The sequence below is a fragment of the Tiliqua scincoides genome, chromosome 9 (genome assembly GCF_035046505.1).
Source record: "Tiliqua scincoides isolate rTilSci1 chromosome 9, rTilSci1.hap2, whole genome shotgun sequence".
Taxonomy (NCBI): domain Eukaryota; kingdom Metazoa; phylum Chordata; class Lepidosauria; order Squamata; family Scincidae; genus Tiliqua; species Tiliqua scincoides.
In genome coordinates, this window is record NC_089829.1 from 5790631 (window position 1) to 5810578 (window position 19948).

General features: G+C 46.0%; 1 protein-coding gene across 2 annotated transcripts in view; it reads right to left on the bottom strand.

Moving 5' to 3' along the window:
- NOC2L (NOC2 like nucleolar associated transcriptional repressor) overlaps nucleotides 1–19331 on the bottom strand; it is a 75648-nt gene extending 56317 nt beyond the window's left edge. For both annotated transcript variants that reach the window (XM_066636970.1, XM_066636969.1), the window contains exons 1-10: nucleotides 19259–19331; nucleotides 17431–17610; nucleotides 12563–12734; nucleotides 11869–11982; nucleotides 11163–11283; nucleotides 8889–8979; nucleotides 3351–3429; nucleotides 2139–2249; nucleotides 1375–1488; nucleotides 205–393 (exon numbers count right to left, since the gene is read on the bottom strand). In XM_066636970.1, the coding sequence (XP_066493067.1) occupies nucleotides 205–393; nucleotides 1375–1488; nucleotides 2139–2249; nucleotides 3351–3429; nucleotides 8889–8979; nucleotides 11163–11283; nucleotides 11869–11982; nucleotides 12563–12734; nucleotides 17431–17610; nucleotides 19259–19287 (1200 nt within the window). In that variant the 5' untranslated portion in view covers nucleotides 19288–19331. The remainder of the gene's footprint in view (nucleotides 1–204; nucleotides 394–1374; nucleotides 1489–2138; nucleotides 2250–3350; nucleotides 3430–8888; nucleotides 8980–11162; nucleotides 11284–11868; nucleotides 11983–12562; nucleotides 12735–17430; nucleotides 17611–19258) is intronic.
- Between the last annotated feature and the right edge of the window lie 617 nt (nucleotides 19332–19948).

The window sequence follows — 19948 nt, forward strand, 5'->3', positions numbered from 1 at the left end:
GTGAGCTTACAACCCAAGCACACGTTGATGGACCTGAACTAAATCCACGTTCTTAATGACTCACAGAGGAGGGAATGAAAATGAGGACCTGGCTGCAGCAAGTGGTTGTCAGAAATATACTGCTTTGGAATACGGAGGTCCTAGCTATCACACCTGGTAGGAACTTCCAATGCAGAACAAGCCTGGGCATACACACACACTCACCTTCTTCTTTATCGTCATGGCGCTCCGCAGGTGGATGGCAAGTTGGCGGATATACATGAAAGCGTGCTGATAGGAGATCTGAGTGTCAAGGGAGTACATCTCTGTCAGAGTCCGCTGCATGAAGTTGATCATGGGGAGGGCATTGGGGGAGGTGAATCTGGAATTCTTCACATAGGAAATGTACATTTGCTGAAGGGCAGGGAAAAACAGAAGCAGAATATGTTTATTTTACACTGCCACTCTTCAACACGTACAGCAGGATTCAGAGACAGGTGACAACTGCCATCGCTGTGTTTTAATTTAAAATATGTAGACTAAGGCCCAAATTCTAAACAACTTTCCAGCACTGACACAGCTGAGCCAATGGGTCATGTGATGCATCCTGCAGTTGGGGGGGCAGTCACGGCGGCCTCCTCAAGGTAAGGGAATGTTTGTTCCCTTACTTTGGAGCTGTGTTGCTCTCACGTCAGTGAGAGCTGGACAGTTGGTTAGGATTGTGCCCTCAATGCATCTTGGTGAAGAGGTGGAGCAACAGCAGCAGTTAGAATTTTTCTTAAATCGGACACCAAGCAAACCCAGGTTAACAAGCAACCACAGTTTGCAAACTCACCTCAAACCCTGGTTGCTGGTCTTGGTTAGCAGGCTAATCTGAAATTGTGAATTCAGACAGTGCAAAATCTCCAGGCAGCTTCCTTAACTAGGAAGCGTAGGGTGAACCCAGCCAATGCAATTCCATTCCTTGTTAAAAAAAAAAAATTCTGCTCATAGCAAAATCTAAGTCTTTGAAGAAGCGGCTAGCTGTGCAAAATACTCAAGGCGTGTTGCATAATATTTGCAGATTTTATTCCAAAGTCAGATCTAAATTGGCACAGAATTTGAGTATGTATGTTTGTACACTGCCCCTGCTTAAGCGGTTTTTACCCAGAGAGAAAGGTAGAAACAACCAAGCACAGATAGGAGGGGGTCACAGCCCTATGGTATGTATTCAGGCGGCTTCAGGTTCAATCCCTGGCAGCAACTCTAAGAAAGGTTGGAAAAGAAAGATCTCCACCTGAACCCTTGAAGAGCTACTGCCAGTTAGTGTTGGCAAGGCTAAGCCAGAATGACCAAAAGTCAGACTCAATAGAAGATAGTTCCATGCAGTATCCACCACCACCACTACCACCTTACCTTGAGGACCGGGTTCAAGTAGACATCCTTCTTGTGCCGGCAGATTTTGTTGAGTACCAGAAAAGCCAACACCCTTACAGTTTCTTCGCCTGTACTCCAAAGATTGATAACTTGCTGGGGGAAAAAAATGGCAAGAAACACTTATTAGGTCACCCTTCCTTGGCTTCCACTGGACCTAAAGAGGACCATCCCATTCACAAGGCAGTTACTTCGGGCAGCGATTTAGCAAGGCACCATGTCCACCTCTTCCCACACTTACTTGATCTGAAAAGAGCAGAAGTGTAGAGCAGAAGAGAGTGGTGAGCCAGAGTGTCCTGGGATGTTCTAGGCCACTGCTCTCCTCTGCTCCTCGCTTCCTCTTCAAATCAAGCAAGCACTGGAACAGGAGGAAGAGTAGTATATGCCACCCTTCCACAGGCACCAGAAGAGCTTCAGTCGGTCCTGCATCACAGACCATCTTTCTCCACCCTGCCCAACTCCCTTGTAAACCAATCTTCCAGCAACTGCACTGGCCATAGGCTAGCATTCATGTCCAGCTCAAGGAGCTCCTTTAAAAGCACTTCATGACCAAGGATCAAGAATTTATATCGCCCAAGTTCCTCCTTGCTAATTTCCAGGGTTGTCAACTGGCCACAACAGACTCATGCTGGCGCACACGGGCAAATAGGCTTGTAGCTGTTTCTTTGGGCCAATTACTTTTATAGAGTTCCCTGCAAGGTAGGTCTGTTGCATCCTCTGCAAACTAATGACCGCACTGAACTGACCTTGAGTAGCATCCGCAACTGCTTTGGGAAAGTCAGGTAATAAGGCACAATGGAGTTGATGTGCTGGAGAACAGCAGCTGCCACCGAAGCTTCTGTGAGACATGACAAAAGCTGAAAAACAGCAGAAGGGAGGGCAGCATTAAAGTCTTGGAGAGACCCCAGGGCTGCAGACTTCCTAGCTTGTGAACGCATCTAAAACCTGCTAGTGATACACACATTCAGGCTCAAGTCACACACCATACTGTGTCCTCACTGGTTTAGAACCCAAACCAGGGTTTGAGCATCCAAATATAGACAAAACAAAGTTATCTGCTTGCATTTGCTATCCACTCAGCACTCCGTTCTCTAAGTGCAGCAGCCCTCAGAAGCCAAACTATGACCAGAACTATGACAGACCGTAGCGAACCACAGCTAGCACAAACCACGGTTGCAATTCTGACTTCTCACTCAAATCTCAAACCGGTTTGGCCGTTCAGACATCCTGTCAAACCATAACCGAGCTTTCCTAACCACAGCTTGACATGGTGTCTGAACCAAGAAAGAGGCGCACAAACCATGGCTATGACCCAAATCTGATTTTGGGCACAAGCCTAACCAGGTCTACTCAGAAGTAAGTCCTATTTTGTTCAATGGGGCTTACTCTCAGGAAAGTGTGGTTAGGATTGCAGCCTTTGTTAGATAATCCTCTAATAATTTGCACCCAAATCCCCAAGTTCCACTGATGAGTCCTAAATTACAAGCCCTCCGGAGATCAAAAGCAGTGCCTTGTTGGATCAGACCCAAAGTGATGACAGATGGAACATTTTGAGGGTACAGGAATATGGTGATCATATTTACTGTCCTGAAAAAGCGATGCCTTTGAATACAGCAAATATGTATTTTAACCCCTTCTCCTACCCTCAAATGTTACCTCTGTGGTCTAAATTTTGCCTGTGGTCTAAAATTTTTTGCAAGAATCTCAATAACAAACAGGGGTTCGACTGCCCACCAGAAATTGGCTACTGCTCCACAGGTCGAGCCTGGTCTTATTCTCTGGGCATTCCTGATCTACAGACCTGTATTCAAAATAATAATAAATTCCAACTCTGCTCAATATCTCCATTAAAAACTTTTTCAAGGGTGACAGGTAAGGGCTGCCAGCGCTCCAAGGCAGACAAATGCCAGAGGCGAGGGGGTTTGGGATAGGCTGTCTGAACTAGTACAGGATTTTACCTGAATATTGCAGCCAAGATGTGTTTTGATGTCTAGGCGTAGCTTGCCCCAGAGTGGACTGGAGGAAGGCACCGTCATTCTAGAGAACAAAAAAAGGGGGCATTTAGCAGGCTAACGTGCAGTACACAACAGGCATGCCACTGTATCCATGGGGGTTCCGTTCTGGAACTCCCTGCGGTTAAGTGAAACCACGGATATGAAGGAACACCCCTCCCTCCAGAAGCCAGGGGCCTCCAAAGGGTCTTCTGAACCTGGCAGAGGCTGCGGGCAGACCCCAGCAGAGGCCATGCGCGTCCACCCACCCACCAGACTCAGACTAACTCTTAGAGTTAAAAAAAAAAAAAGCAACTTCTAGTTTTTTTTAAAAAAGCAACCTGGTTTTTTTTGTTTTTTTTTAAACAACCAGAAGTGATTTTTTTTTTAATTCTAAGAGTCAGTCTGAGCCTGGCAGAGGCCAAAGGTGGACACACGTGGTCTCTGCAGGGTTTCACCGTCTGCCAGGCTCAGAAGACCCTCCAGAGGCAAGGAAGCAGAACTCCTCTTGCCTCCAGAGGGGGCACATGCGGGAGGTGGACCTGATCCACAGATAAGTTAAACTGTGAATAAGGGATCCGTGGATATGGGGGCCCCCCCTCTATATAATTCAGGCACTGGCAGTCTCAGCACACACTGCTACATACAAGGCACCAGACAACCACAGAAGAAGCAGGTGAAGGCAACAGTATTCTGGGAACTGTGGTCTTCCACTGTACTGTTAAAAAAGCAGGTTTCTAGTCCTAATGGATTGAAGAGTGTACACTTGTACGCAGTGAAAAGCTACATTTCATAGTAGAGCTATTCAGACTTCCAGTGCTCAGTGGAGAATTCTATTTCCTTTCCTCTCTCTAGATATGAAAACTATATAAATATGCCACATCTGCATAACACATTCACGCCTCAAGGCTCTGGGTTTATCTGGCAAGAATGCCAATTTGTTTAGCAGCTTTCAATATGTGCAAACCTGTTATACAGTGAAGGTGAGCAGTATATTTCAATTGTTGATTTCACAACAATTGTTGATTTCTGAGCGGCCCGCTTGGAGGCAGGCTGTGCAGCATGGCCTTTCCCAGTTTGAAGAGACACTTGGCCAACAGTCTGAGGCAAAGAGGCAAAGAAGGAAGGCCCATAGCCAGGGAGACAGACCAGGGACAGACTGCACTTGCTCCCAGTGTGGAAGGGACTGTCACTCCCGAATTGGCCTTTTCAGTCACACTAGACGCTGTTCCAGAACCACCTTTCAGAGCGTGATACCAGAGTCTTTCGAGACTGAAGGCTGCCAACATTATGATTTCACAACAGTCTGTGGAGATAGGATTGGGCCCAATCCTATACTTCCCTGCCACTCTGCAGTACAGTGGCACCAAAATGGCTGCCACTGTAGTCTGTGGGGCCAAGTTAGCTGCTGGAGGTTTCCTTGGGAACCTTGATTCCTTTCCTAAGGGAACATTGATTCCTTTACTCTGTGTAGAGCTCCAGCAGCCCCAATGGGCCTTCTTGGATCTGCACCAGCCCTTGAACTGGCACAGAACCAAGGAGAACCATGTCAGTTTCTGCAGCTTGGGAGGGATATAGGATTCAGTGGCAGCTTCTGCTGCCTTCCCCAGCCCCCTCCTGGGCCCAATCCACCCTCTGGCCCACGTGCCTCAGTTCCACTCCCTTCCCACCTTCCTCCTGCCCCAAAAAACCTCCCTGTCAAGTGGTGAGGATACTTAGTGCTGGGTGCTCATCTTCCACGTCCTGCCAGAATGGAGGCCCAATGCCAAGTAGTGCTGGTGACTGCACACGCCCCACCAGCACATAGTATCAGGCTGAAGGTTATTTCCATTTTACAGACAGGGAACTGGGCAACAGGCACCAGCCAGCAAATCCAGGCTTAACTGAAACCTGATTATTTTCGGACAGAGCTAAACTCTTAACTAGTCGCTCTGCCTGGATGGGAGGCCTCTAAAGCCAGCCTGACCTCATTTAACTCAGGATGCTTGCCAAAACTGAAAGCTTAAGGTTAGATCACTGGGAACCAAGATCATGTGCGGAAGCTGTTCTGACAAAGCACAACCTCTCTCCCCATCACTGCCCACAATCCTAGCCAGATCAGATGGCAGCATCAGAAAATACGAGAGAGGACGCCTACGGCAAGAAACAAGGGATTAATTGTACCCGCGCTGTCCCAGCTGTTTGCCTTCATTCTCTCTCTCTGACCTGCAGGTTCAGCGTTGACGGGTCACCCCTGAATAGCTCTCACTTCTCAAGCATTAGGAACTGGGGCCTGACACTTTGGGGCATTTTCGGTCAAGCCAAAACGTTTAAGAGATTAAAAAAAAAACCCTTACATCCTTCCACCAACTTCTCCTCTTAAAATGTCAAATCCCTGCTGGGATAAACCACATTCTTGAGCCAAAACAGGCCCAGAGAGTTCACATATTCCTGCTTGTTCCTTGATGTGGAGGGTGCAAATATAATTCTGACCTGAGTAGCATTTGAACACTCAAAGCATTTCACATGTCATCACAGTGTACCCTTATTTTAACAGGGTTGGGCCCACTCCTAGCCAACTTTCCAGTGCGGGTGCATCTGTGCCAATGGGCACAGCATGCAGTAGTGGGGAGTAGTTACAGAGGTCTCCTCAAGGTAAGGGAAGGTTTGTTTTCTTACATCAAGACTGCACTGAGGCTGCAATCAGTGCTGGAAAGTTGGATAGGATTGGGCCCTAATGCAGGAGAACGGGGTATTTGTTAATGCTGAAAGTCTGCTAAATGTGAAGATTCACCGTGGTGAATTTTTCATTTGCTTTAAAGAGCGTACACTGATGAAAGAGCATATTGGCACTGCCAGCCCTCCCACCCCACCCCAAAAACTAACTATCGCTTCCATCTTGGGAGCTCTGGCTAGTAGTTTTGATGCTCTAATTTCTGGAGAAGTTCATTACGGGTTACAAGTCACAGTAGGTATGTGCAAGCTCTTGGCTTTAGAGGCAGGCTGCCTCTGATTGCCAGATGCAGGGGAGAGCACCAGGACGCATGGAGTCTTGTGTGCTCCATGGGGCATTTGGTGGGCCGCTGTGAGATACAAAAAGCTGGACTAGATGGGCCTTTGGCCTGATCCAGAGGGTCTCTTGTTCTTATAACCTACATTTAGTATTCTATTTTAGGTCCTGTGGATTTTTAGTGCTTACCAGCTTTTAATTTTTTTTCTTTTTACCTTTGATGATATCCTTCACAGGTGAGGATGAAACGTCAGGGATATTAAACTTGCATGGAATGTGGTCTAGAACCTCAGGCGCTTGTAATTACAAAGAAAGAGATGCATCTCTCCTGCCACTGTTCCCCTGCAACTGGTGTTCAAAGTTATACTGGTCCTGAATATGGTTCCACAGAGCCATCACGACTAGTTGCCATTAACAGACTCTATGGTTTTGCCCAATCCTCTTATAAAGCCATCCAAGGTGATGGCCATCACTACATCTTGTGGTGGCGAATCCCACAGACTAACAACGTGTCGCTTTGAGGAAAGCTCTCCTGTTGCCCATCCTAAATAGAGCTTCAACCAGTTTTATACATAATGACCCTGGAACTGGGAGGATTGTGAAAGGGGGAGGAAAAAACTCAGGAATGAGCTGAAGATTATGTGACTGTCTATGTGCCTCTACAGGTATTGCTGCCTGTACTTTAATGCCACGTGTACAGCACCTTGGGGTTTTTTTTGTTGTTGTTTTTTTGCATTGGCACAAGAAAAATATTGCTATAATTAAATGACTCAAGATGAGTTATAAAAAAAATATTGCTATAATTAAATGACTCAAGATGAGTTATAAACTACCCATGGAGCTGAAGGCAGGATCTACTGTATGATGACACTTTAGGAAAGTGAAGCTTTGTAAACAGAACAAAATCAGGAGCTGCTCCCTTCCTCCCCTGGAGCCTTGTTCAGCCCCCTCACTGGTAGGGCTGCCAACAGTCCAAGGTTGACCTGGATTCCCCAAGAATCAGCATCTATTTCCCAGTGATGACAGAAAGGAAGCCTGGAGATTTTTACAGGGTCATCAACATTACATCACACGCAGGGGAAAATTCACATCCAGGAACAGCACTCTAGTCCCAGTCAGGATCACTACTCACTGATGATGATGATGATGATGATGATGATGATGATGATGATAAACTTTATTTCTATCCTGCCCTTCTCCCTAAAGAGACCCAGTGATGGTTTTGTATCACCCAGCAAAAACCTTTTTTAGCTCACCCTGACATTGGTATTTACCCCACTTGTAGCTTGGCAGGTCCTTGATCTTAATATCAGTTTTTATTGTGTTAAGAGGGTCCCGGAATTTGTTTTCAATGCATACTATGGCCTTTTGCGTGCTCTGCCTTCTGCTGGCTGCTTTAAATATTTATACGCTTTCAACGTTAATTTTGTATTTTTTAGAAGTTTGATTTTAACAGTCTCCATTTTTAATATTTACACCATGGGTGCCTTCAGGATAAAAGCAGGATAAAAATAGAATTAATATTTTTGATGTTGTGTTGGTGTTTAATTTTTAAAGGGAGTAAACACTTGTAAGCCTCCTTGGGAGCTACTATGGGGGCAGAACAGCAGGCTGTAAATGCCTGGATAAGTGAAGATAAAAACAAATGGTGTGGTTATCCAGGCACTGGGTGCATCAAGACTAGATTACAGAAACACGCTTTTACACAGGGCGGCCCCAAAGACTGCTCAGAAGCATCAACAAGCACAGGTAATCTATGGACTTCTTTGCTGTAGGATGTAGTGATGGTACTTTGGCCTAGCCGTCAGGGGGATTAGACAGATCTATGGAGAAAAAGTCACCCACAGGTTACAAGTCATGATGACTTTGCATAACCTCTGGGTTTCACAGGCAGCCTACCTCTGAGTGGCAACAGCATGTGGATGCCTGGTTGTCTTGTGCGTACTTCGAGGCATCTGGTGGGCCACTGTGAGCTACAGGAAGCTGGACTATGTGTCCCCTTGGCCTTACCCAAGAGGGCTCTTTTTACGAGTATCAAGACATCAGCTTGAAAGTTCTAAACAGCCTGTGATCAAAGAATCGGAAGGCCGTCTCATCTCGAACGAGACAGCCTGCAGTTTGTGAGACACTCGGCAGTCTGGTGGGAGCCTCTTATGCATTCTCATTGGTGGTGCCACAGAAGGACCTCCTCTGCAGCAATGCCCCAAGTGAGGAACGCCCTGATTCCAGAGGATGGCTGCCTCTCTGCTCTCTGTAGGCACTTGGACTATCGCTAAAAACCTGCTTACATTAGGGTTCAGTTTTATCCTGTTCCTAAGAGGTTATTCTGCTGCTGTGCCAATGTTTTCTATTGATGGGGTCTGCTTTTTCCAATGCTTTTATAATGTATTTTGGTTAATTGTGGTCTTTATTGCCATTTTCCCCTACATTCCCTTGTATGTCTCCATTTGAAGGGAGCGAGCAGGACAAATTATTATTAAATGAATACATTTCAAACTTTTTTTTAAAAAACTTACTTGGTTTTCTTTTTTGCAGCTTTCACCTGAAGCAGTTTTTGCAGCAAGCCGAAGAGGTCACGAATACAGAAGGAGACCAGTGTGTTGAACACTAAGCAGGAGGAAAGAAGGAACAGTTACTGGGGTGACTGGACGTCAAGCTTTCCTGCCATTAAGGTCTACCCAGTTACGGCATATACTAGGCAGAAAATACAGGTCAGTCAACTACGGTTTCAGAGCCTGCAGATTTGACCCAACACAGATCCTGACTTATATCAGGAGGGTCACAAGGAGAATCTTCCAGCTGCATCTAGAAAGTGGTCTGAGGCATGGGGAGGTCATGTGCAGCCTTCTCACACCTCAGAAGGCCTCCTAGAGGACTCCGAATGCACTGAGGCCTCCAGGAGGCCTTTTGAAGCTTGGGGAGGCCGTGCAGACCACCTCCTAGATGCAGGTGATGCCCCCCACCTGCAGATTCAATTATCCGCAAGTTTCAGTATCCAAGGGGGGGTGTCTGGGAACAGATCCCCTGTGGATACCGAGGGCCAGCTTTATTTCCCATGGCACAGGAGTGTATAGATCCCATCGCTATGATTTGAAGGCACAAGACATAGCCACTTTCTAGAAGCTAAGTAGATCTGGGAATCCCATATAGGCTACCATAAAAGAAAGGCAAGATATCTCAGACATCCTGCAATGAATTTGGCACCAGGCACAGACTCCAGTTCCTGAAAACAAGTCTGAGCTTAACTTTTTAAAATAAGTTTCTAGTCCTCATGGCAATCTTAAAAAAACGAATAGTGCAATGCAGTGGTGAAAGAGGGTGTGGGAAAATAGGGAACAAGGCTTCAACTGATCAGAGGAGAAGGCTTTAATGCAGTGAGGAAGTTGGTCCCTCTGTTTCGGGATCACCAACACTGACAGGCAGCATCTCTCCAGAGTTTCAGACAAGGGTCTTTCCCAACCTTACCTGGAGATACTGCCAGGAATCTGGGACCTTCTGCTTGCAGAGAAGAAAAGGCTCAAGCTCTGTTTTACAGCCGCTCCCTAAAATTCAATTAAAATGACCGTCTTTCCCAGACTGCTCATTAGAGTAGAGAATACTGGGTTAGAGGGACTTAACAGTACAAGATAGCTTTGCATGTTTTCATGCTAGTTGCGCTTGGCTTCAGCTGTAAATCATCTAACACAATTTCATTTATTTGAAAACTGCATCATTAGAAGAAATAATCACCAACTTGAAAATGTCTAATCGATTCACGCACCCCCGACGCTAACATTTACACCTATGAAATCAAGAATTTTGGTCGCTTGAACGTTGGGATATCTACACAAACAGCTACCTTGCAAGGTATTTGCTTAAATAAGGTGACAGTGAAAAACCCGCATCTTGGGATCCAAGACATAAATTGATGCCACTTTGGCACCCCCTGCTGGAATGGCTTCTGCATAGCCCAGGGTGGGAGAATTAATGTAGGGATAAGGCCAACACTTAGAGGCTATGCTTTGCACGCATAAGGTCCTGGGTTCAACTTCTGGCAGCTCCAGGAAAGGTTGGGAAACACCAGTTTGAAAATGTGGAGGCCACTACCAGCTAAAGTCAGATAATATTGAACAAGATGGACCAAAGGTCTGACACAGCAGAAAGTAGCTTTTTATGTACACCCATACAATCATTACAATAGAGAAAAGAATTAAGTACCGTTGGATGTGGTGCAGAAATATTATTATTATTAATAACAGTATTTATATATCGCTTTTCTGTAAACCGCTTTGTGGACTTTCTTGTTGAGAAAAATCAAACAACTAATGGCTCCCTGTCCCAAAAGTGCTCACAATCTACAAAAAATATATCATTTCCAAACCTTGGAAAATAAAGTCAATGGACTTTATTTGCCACATTTGAAAATGGTATACATACTCTACAAATGTGTTTGCCAGCAATCTGATATAAGTTCTACAGTAAATTAATCTGAGGCCAAGTAGTGTTGTCTCAGTTCTTAGTACACCAACATGAAATAAGACAAAGCTGCTGAATTTTTCCAATTACCCACCATATACCCCATTATAGCATCTGTCTGCAAATTAATAACCCCTTTTTAGTAGCATGGGAAAAGGTGCTTTCTCCATATAATGCATGGTTCTATAAACCTGGGTCAAGTTCCATCTTAGTGGCATTTTTTCCTAAACTGAAACACCCCAAATGCTAATTTTCCTTGCATGGAACATGCCCCAACCCACATGATTCCATGGGATGCAAAGGTCAGCTACCATTATCTGCTCCTGCAGGCTCACCTGTGCTGTCAGTCACTTTGAACTTGCTGGGATCTGGCCCTACAGCTTCTCCTTTGGCTGTCACCACACAGGCTTTGAAACCCTGGGTGATGTCCCGGAAAAGCCTGGGAGACAAATGCTTCTGAAAAAGAATGCAACATAAGAAAAAAAAATACTGCCATTTTTAATTTGGGCTGGAAGCTATTTGTGGGGGACAAAGAAGAAAATTCCCCAGGACATTCTAGAAGTCAAGCACTGACATTATTATGTTAAACGTAGACAAATGAAGCAGTATAATCCTCACTGCTATCTTTTTTTTGTTTTACATTATTCATTTAAAGTGGATGAGGCTGTGGGGTTATTTGCTGCCATCAACACCACCCTGGTTGGCCCATTCTATATGTCAGTTTTGCAAATATCCAATAGTGCACTGTTTTACTTCCTAAGAAAAGTTGCGAGAGGTTTTCAACCTGAGGAACAGCAACAACATCACTGGCCCATTTTTTTTTTAAAAAAGAATGAGGGAACATCTTCACACATAGTTAAAGAATTAGGTTCTCAAGGACAAATAAGGAAATTTCCCAGCTCTCTCCAGTTTTGGCTAGTTAGTTAACACCTGGAGAGCCACATCTTGGCTGAGTTAGCAAGGGCAATCTAAGCAACATGACTCCTAGCACCTAAAAAGTCAACTTTTTTCCCCTCCCCAAAACCCAGCTCAATTTCTTGCCTCTGCAGCTGTTTTCCAATGTTCCACCATCTTTAAGGTCACAGATACAAACTCAAGCTTTTTTCGTTTGGCAGGTCCTTCTTCGTCGTCGTCATCATCATCATCGCTTGCTTCCTATGGACATTTTTCAAAAGGATTCCAAGCGTAAACAAGACAACTGTGAAATGAATTATAACTGTGAACTGCTCTAGAAGCCACATTGGGCTGAAAAGCAAAGGTATGGAATAAAATACTAGAGCTCTTCAAGGAACCTTAGAGTTAATCTCTCTGTGAAAGGAAACACAAAAGAAGTTTAATAGAGCAAGCCTAAGCCTGTCTACTTAGAAGTAAACTCCAGTGAATTCAAAGGGGCTTATGCCCAGGTAGGCATGCACTGGACTGCAGTCTTAGGGCACAAGACAAATATGTAAGCTTTGGCAAACCAAACCAAAGAACCCACTGTAGACCAAACCAAACCAACGCTATGAGTTGCTATTAACAGAAGGTGATTTGCAAAAGTTCAGTACACAGAGTGGCGTAGCTGTCGGGGATGCAAAGCACTAGGTTTGGAAGGAAGCCTCACTGCAGTGTGCGAGGGGCTCCGAAGGGGAGGGGCCCCTCGCACACTGCTGTGAGGCTCCCTTCCAAACCTAGTGCATTGCACCCCCGATAGCTACACCACTGAATACACACAACAACAATCCAGCTAGTGTACCTCCAGTTTTTCCGGTAATGTGTGAAGTTCCTCTTCGTCATCGCTATCAGAGTCATCAAAATTAAGCAGCGTACGGTCATTTTCTTCCAAAAATTTATAGAACTCTGGATCTCGTGCCTTCAGCCGAGAGAGCTGGTCTTTGTGTTCTGAAGCCTTCCCCTTCTTTGTTTTCCTAATGGAAGGGGAAGAATTTAAACTGTAAAGCCAGCAAGTTTTCTATCACCGAGGCAACTTTTCTACAGCCTGACTTATTTATTTAGTTACTTATTTAAGAAATTTATACCCTACCTTTCCCAAGCCAAAGCAACTCCACAGCAACTGCCATTGAATCCTTGCCCACTGCTGCAAAGGATTCTGGATGGAGTTTAGGAGCAGGAACAGGTGTGTGGATCTACTTTGTTTTACCCTAGAACGAGCCATTTGCAGTCCTCGGGGACGGCTAATCCAGCCCACGGGGAGCCCCCAGTCTCCAATGAACCTCTGGCCCTCCAGAGATTCACTGGAGCTCATGCTCCAGCTCCAGTCATGCTGAACATGACTACTCTGAAATGTGAAGGTCAACTGTTTGACCTCTTGTGCGAGCTGCGGGCCAAGGGCTCCCTTCAACTGCTTGCTGTTTCACATCTGTGAAACAGCAGTGGCGGCAAAGGAAAGGCCGACCTTGCTTTGCGTAAGGTCTTTTATCACAAGACCTTCACTCATTCATATAAGTTCCTTCTCTAATATATTCATTTATGTAAATTTACTCACATTTTAAATGTAAATTAATTTTTTTAATCGGCCCCCAACACAGTGTCAGAGAGATGATGCGGCCCTCCTGCCAAAAAGTTTGGACACCCCTGCCCTAGAACACTGAGGCCCACCAACTGAAGTCAGATGCAAGATGGTGCCTTCCGAGGGCAGAACAAACCCCCTACCACATCCGAGTGGGTATGGAGCAAAGACTTTAATTTGGCAAGGGAAGCCTCATGGCTAGTGTGGATACAGGGAAGTTCTTTTCCCTCTTGCAGAACACCAGAACCAAGGGACATCTACCAAAATTATCTGGTGAGAGAGCAGACAAAAGGAAACATGTCTTTACCCAGTGGTTTCCTCATCTGTAGAACTCCTTGCCACAGGAAATTGTGATGGTGCCTGGCCTAGATGCCTTTGAAATTTATGGAAGGAATGTCCATCATAGGTTACAAGTTATGATGACTAGATGCAACCTCCAGGTTTTAAAAGCAGCCGCTCTCTGAGTGCCAGACGCAAGGACGTGGCAACAAGATACAAGTCTCTTGTGTGCATCCAGAGGCATCTGGTAGGTCCCTTTGAGATACAGGAAAGCTGGACTAGATGGGCTCTTGGCCTGATCCAGCAGAGCTTTTCTTATGCTGTTTCTACTAACATTTGGGAATGAGAAGCCCCTGTTGACCTACTGAAAATCATCCAGTGATCGGAAGGCAGATCCTAACTTCCGCTCTGCTTACCTCTGTTCTAGTACAGATGCTCCGTTTGTACAAGACACAGGCCAGGGTCTGGTGCCAGACTTACTTGCCTCAGGGAGCAGCCTGCATGGTAAACCCAGGGCCAAGTGTACGTCCAGGAAGGAGGGGGTGAGAGACCGGTGAGGGGGTGAGAGACCAGCCAAGATCAGGAGAATATAAGGAGTGGGCCCAGTGGCGTCACTAGGGGTGTGTGGAGGGTGCAGGCTGCACCGGGTGACGCACACAGGGGGGTGACGCGCACTGGGGGGTGACATGCTAAAATTGCAGTGGTTAGGAGTAACCCCATCATATTATATCCCGTTGGATGCGGAATTTCCAGCTGAATGCAATTCAAAAAACTAAAGTGAAATATCTCCTTTGTATCAAAAGTTATGGCCAAAAGGCTGGAGAACAAAAAATGCATGGATCCCTATGGAAAGTGAAAGTGAGTCGTATCGCGCATTTACTTGTGAGTAGGCGAACTTGCCTTAGTCCGTCAGAAAGGGCAGGCTGAGAGGAATCCAACAACACCAGAATGATCCTGATCCAATGAATGCAGCCCTCAAAAACAACTGAGAAGGAAGTCCCTCCCTCCAAGCAGATGAACGTATTGTTGGATGTTGGCAACCTTCAGTCTCGAAAGACTCTGGTATCGCGCTCTGAAAGGTGGTTTTGGAATAGCGTCTAGTGTGGCTGAAAAGGCCGATTTGGGAGTGACAATCCCACACCGGGAGCAAGTGCAGTCTGTCCCTGGTCTGTCTCCCTGGCTACGGGTCTTCCTTCTTTGCCTCTTTGCCTCAGACTGTTGGCCAAGTGTCTCTTCAAACTGGGAAAGGCCATGGAACGCATTGAGCCCTATGGAAAGTGAAACTAAGCCTCATGATTGCGTTTACTCACGAGTAAGCAAACGTGCCCTGGCTGGTGTGGAAGCTCAGGTGACAGAGAGTGCAAGGCTACCAGAATGGTCCTGATCCTATGCACCTGGAACTAAACAAGTGCTCCAGAATGTAGCCTCCCCCCCACCACCACCACTAAAAAGGATCAAAACAGAGGCTTCAGCTGATAAGGTGAACCTTTTTGAGGCTTTCAAAGCCAGGTGGATCCTGACAGTGATCTGGTTTAAACAGAAGTTCTTAAATGGAACTGGGCACTGGGTAGGGTTGAAAACCTTACTGGTTTTGGAGGGGGCGTGTTATTGCAGGCAGGTTACAGAGGAAATTCACTTGGTGGACAAGGGCTGGCTTCTGCTTATTTAATTATTTGCTTTACTTTAATTATTTATACTTATTTTAATTTGCCTGATGATGTCACTTCCACCATGACATCACTTCTGGTGGGTCTTGGACAGATTGTCATTCTAAAAAGTGGGTCCCAGTGCTAAAAGTTTGAGAACTGCTGCAATAAGGTGTTAGTAAGTTAACACCGGGGGGGGGGGGGTGTGTGCGACACCACTAGTGACCAAAATTACAGTTTGGAGGAATAATACCATCATGTTATATATCAATCAATGCATAATTTCATGCAGAATGTGTTCTATCTTTGTTCTACCAAAAGGTACAGCCAAAAAACCAGTGGGGGCAGAGAGATGGTACATCACCACGCCCACCACTTGGGGTGTTGCCCCACCCACTGCATGGGGGGTGACACACTAGCATCCCGCGCTGCGTGATGCGAACCCTAGTGACGCCACTGAGTGGGCCAGAGATTAGAATGGGCTGGCTGGCTAGAAGCAGACTGAAAGGGAGACTCCAGCATCCTAAGAGGCTGGCCTAGAGCAGTTTTTCTCAAATTGTGGGTTGGGACCCACTAAGTGGGTCCCCATTTATTTCAATATGCATTCTATTTAAATGTGGATAGGACTGCAGCCTTTGAGATGTTTAGGGATTTTTTTTAAACAGATCAGCAAATGATTGGGAGGGTTAGAGGAGCCTCTTTATTTTAAATAGTTTTAAACTTACTGTAAACTTTTAATTTACTTACTTGCTTGCTTGCTTAACTGATTCGATCGTATGGGAGATGTTAAAAATTTTCCTGCCTGATGACGTCACTTCTGATCATGACATCACTTTTGGTAGGTCCTTGTCATGAATATGTGCAGTTCAGGCCTAGTAGCACTGCAAAGCCTGAACCAAAGTAACCCAGTAACACAGAAGGGGCTTGCAAGGGGCTTGCAGTCCTAGCTGCTAGGAATTTACAACTCAATGGAAGGTGATAATGTAGCACCTAGGCAGCCAGAAAGACGCCCATCAAGGATGGAATGCAGCTGTAGATCTCCAGGGGGGAAGGAAGAGCTGAGAGGGCGAGCATCCAGCCCACTTCCATAGGACAGGGTCTTTGGTCTTTGTCTCTTGGTGGAAAAGGTGGTGGGTACACATCCTGCCCCGACAGGACCATGTGGCCTCTTAGGTAACTGACCTGAGGATCTACAAAACAAGCTGACCCAGGTGAGAGTTAGAGAATAATAGAGTTAGCCAGTTAGCTTTGTTGTTTTATCCTGATAGGTTTCCTAGAAGTTTTTATGCCTCTAGCATTTGCTGCTTTTTGTAACTTTTTGTAACCCTATGTACTTAATAAAGTAAAAATCCTTTTACCATGTTGGTTCATTATCTGTTGGGGACAAAGGTTCAGAATCCTGCCTAGCCTTTCAGCAAGCTACCAAAAATCCTCATTGTGGACTAGTAACTTGAGGACTGAGACTTTAAGTAAAGAAAGTGCTCAGTGACTACAAGGGATATAGTTAAGCCTAGAGGGTCTCAGTACCCCTGGACTGAGACACCTGGCTCTTACAGGGTGGAGGCAGTACTACCGAAAAGGGATCTTTGAGGGCTCTAGGGTTCAGAACCGACAACTCTGAGCACCCCAAAACCCTGGGAGCGAGACCCGAGACCAAGTATACGACAATCCTCACAAATTGCCATTTTTAAAAGTGGGTCCCGATGCTAAAAAGTTTGAGAATACTGGCCTAGAGGAAAGAGTTGATGCTCTCCCTGTCTTTGATGTGAGGTCTAGGGGAAGAAAAGGGACAGCAGCCAGATGGGTGTGACCTGGGAAGTCCCACATTGGCTACTGAGCCTATATTGGTGGGGACCTCAGCTGCTGACAGGAGCCTAAGACCCCTCCCCACTTCTTGGGGCCCCTGACAGCCAGATCTATAGGGTTTCACCATAGCTCTGCATAGACTAGGTGCATTCTCTAAAATGCATTCCAAATTCCCCTGTGTCTGTGCATAGCAGCCAAAAAGATGATAGTGGGTAAGCTGTCCTGTGCCATTTCTGACCTGCTTGACCGAACCCCTGAGAAGCAGTCAAAGAATGTCAAACTTTCACAGAACAATCTCTGAGAGCTACCAGCAGAACGAGAGGTTCACATTCTCCATTTTCTCAAGTGAGATATTTCTCTTACTTGTCTGCAGGTTTAGATTCGAGTGCTGCCTTTTTCTTCCCCGAGGTCTGCCCATTCTGGCTCGGCTTCCTTCTCATCTCTCCCCCTCCAGAATTGAAAGCATCCTCTTCAGAGTCACCATCCACTTCGGAATCAAACTGGGACGTCAGGAACTCGTCAACGCTCAGGTCAGCAAGTTTTCTGGTTAGAGAGAAAAGGGAGGAAGAGTTAGGAGAGTAAACTCTGGTTTGAAAACAAGACAGAATTTGGGAGCTGCCTTGCATGAGCCGACCACAAGCCTCCGGGTTCATCTAATCCAGCCTGGATGGTAAAACTTTCACAAGATACGAGGCTCCTTATTGGACCTAGTTTGGCAAAGATGGAATGCAGGACATGCAAATCACAAGCAATGTCCCAGAGTTGTGGCTCTTACCCCAAAGATTTCTTTATTGCTTTACCTATTTAATAGCTCTTTTAGGGCTAGGGGATAGAGAAGTCTTCCCAGCCAGGCTATTCAAGATGCTGTAACTGGAGATGTCAGTAACTGAACTAGTGACCTCACATGTACAAAGTAGGTCCTCTAGTATCCATCACCAGCACAAAGAGTGGAAACTAAACAGCTGAAGATGTAATACTTAGCATTTACTCTTTCCCAAATTGCTAATTGGGTAAGAGGCACTTTTTAAGTGGGTGCTTGTTTTTTATTTGGGGGGGGAAGAGTAACTGGCCCTCCTCTCCCCAGCACTGTCTTTTCTAGTGACTGTCTGCTGGTGTTCTTTTACATCCTTTTAGATTGTGAGCCCTTTTGGGACAGGTAGCCATTAGTTGTTTGTTTGATTTTCTCTGTAAACCGCTTTGTGAACTTCTGTTAAAAAGCTGTATATAAATACTGTTAGTAGTAATAGTAGAAGAGCCCTCTGGATCAGGCCAAAGGCCCTTCTAGGCCAGCTTCCTTAATCCCATAGTGGCCCACCAAATGCTTCAGGGAACACACCAGACCAGTGGTTCTCACACTTTTAGCACTGGGACCCACTTTTTTAGAATGAGAATCTGTCAGGACCCACCAAAAGTGATGTCATGACCAGAAGTTACATCATCAAGCAGGGAAATTTTTCACAATCCTACCCACAATTATCCAGGAGTAAGTCCCACTGATTATCATTGTTAAAAGCATATACATAATAGCCTGTTCAAAGCACAGATTTGTAATATTTCCCCAAATGCAGTCACATACCATGGCAGCATCTAAGTCTAATATATTAAAAATAAAATATTGAAATGAATGGGGACCCACCTGAAATTGGCTTGCGACCCACCTGGTGGGTCCTGACCCACAGTTTGAGAAACACTGCACTAGACAGCAGACACAACTTGCATCCTGGCAATCAGAGGCAGCCTACTCCTAAAATCAGGAGGTTGCACATGCAAGAAGGTTTGTAACCCATGATGGACTTTTCCTCCAGAAATGTGTCCAGTCCCCTTTTAAAGGCATCCAGGCCAGATGCCTTCGCCACATCCTGTGGCAAGGAGTTCCACAGACTAACTCCATGCTGGGTAAAGAAATATTTTCTTTTGTCTATCCTAACTCTCCCAATTTCAGTGGACCTCATCCAAAACCTACACAAAAAACAACAACAACAACAACAACACAACATTGAACCCATAATTAATCTTTAAATGGGACACAGTGCTCATTCTTCTGATCCTCTTGGGACAGCATTGCCTTGTCCTGACTGCAAGGAAAGTAGCCAGGGGGTGGTCCTGCAAGGGCAGCTCCAGACCTGATGCACCCAGAGGGGCTCTTCCCCCTGATCCCCTTGCAAGCCCCCCCCCTTGCAAAGCTCCTCACCTCTTGCCAGCAGAGGCCATGCCTGCCATGCAGCTGCAGCAGCTCCCAGTTGCAACAACGTGTTCTGCTGACTTCCTCTCCCACAATGCAACAGTAACCAGAGCAGATCCCGGGGAGCCCGCCCAGGTTGATCTTATGGTTCGCGGGCGCGAGCGGAGAAAAGCAATAGAGCTCAGCCAGCCGGGCGGGCGGGCTGGTTTTGCAGGAGTTTTGCAAAACCAGGAGAAGACCCACTTCGCAACCGGTTTAATGCGCCCAGGAAAGCCCTCTCATGCACACACATGAGCCCAAGCCTATGCGTGTCTACTCAGAAGCAAGCCCCATTATAGTGAATGGGACTTACTCCCTGGTAAGCATGCACAAGATTGCAGCCTTAACCTGGGAGCAAACCCCACTGAATGCAATGAGGATGGACTTGCCTGTGCGGGTCTACTCAGAAGTAGGTCCCATTATACTCAATGGGACTTACTCCAAGGTAAGCATGCATAGGATTGCAGCCTTAACCTGGGAGAAAACCCCACTGAATGCAGTGGGGATGGACTTGCCTTTGCAGGTCTACTCAGAAGTAGGTCCCATTATAGTCAATGGGACTTACTCCCAGGTAAGCATGCATAAGACTGCAGCCTTAACCTGGGAGAAAACCCCACTGAACGCAATGGGGATGGACTTGCCTGTGCAGGTCTACTCAGA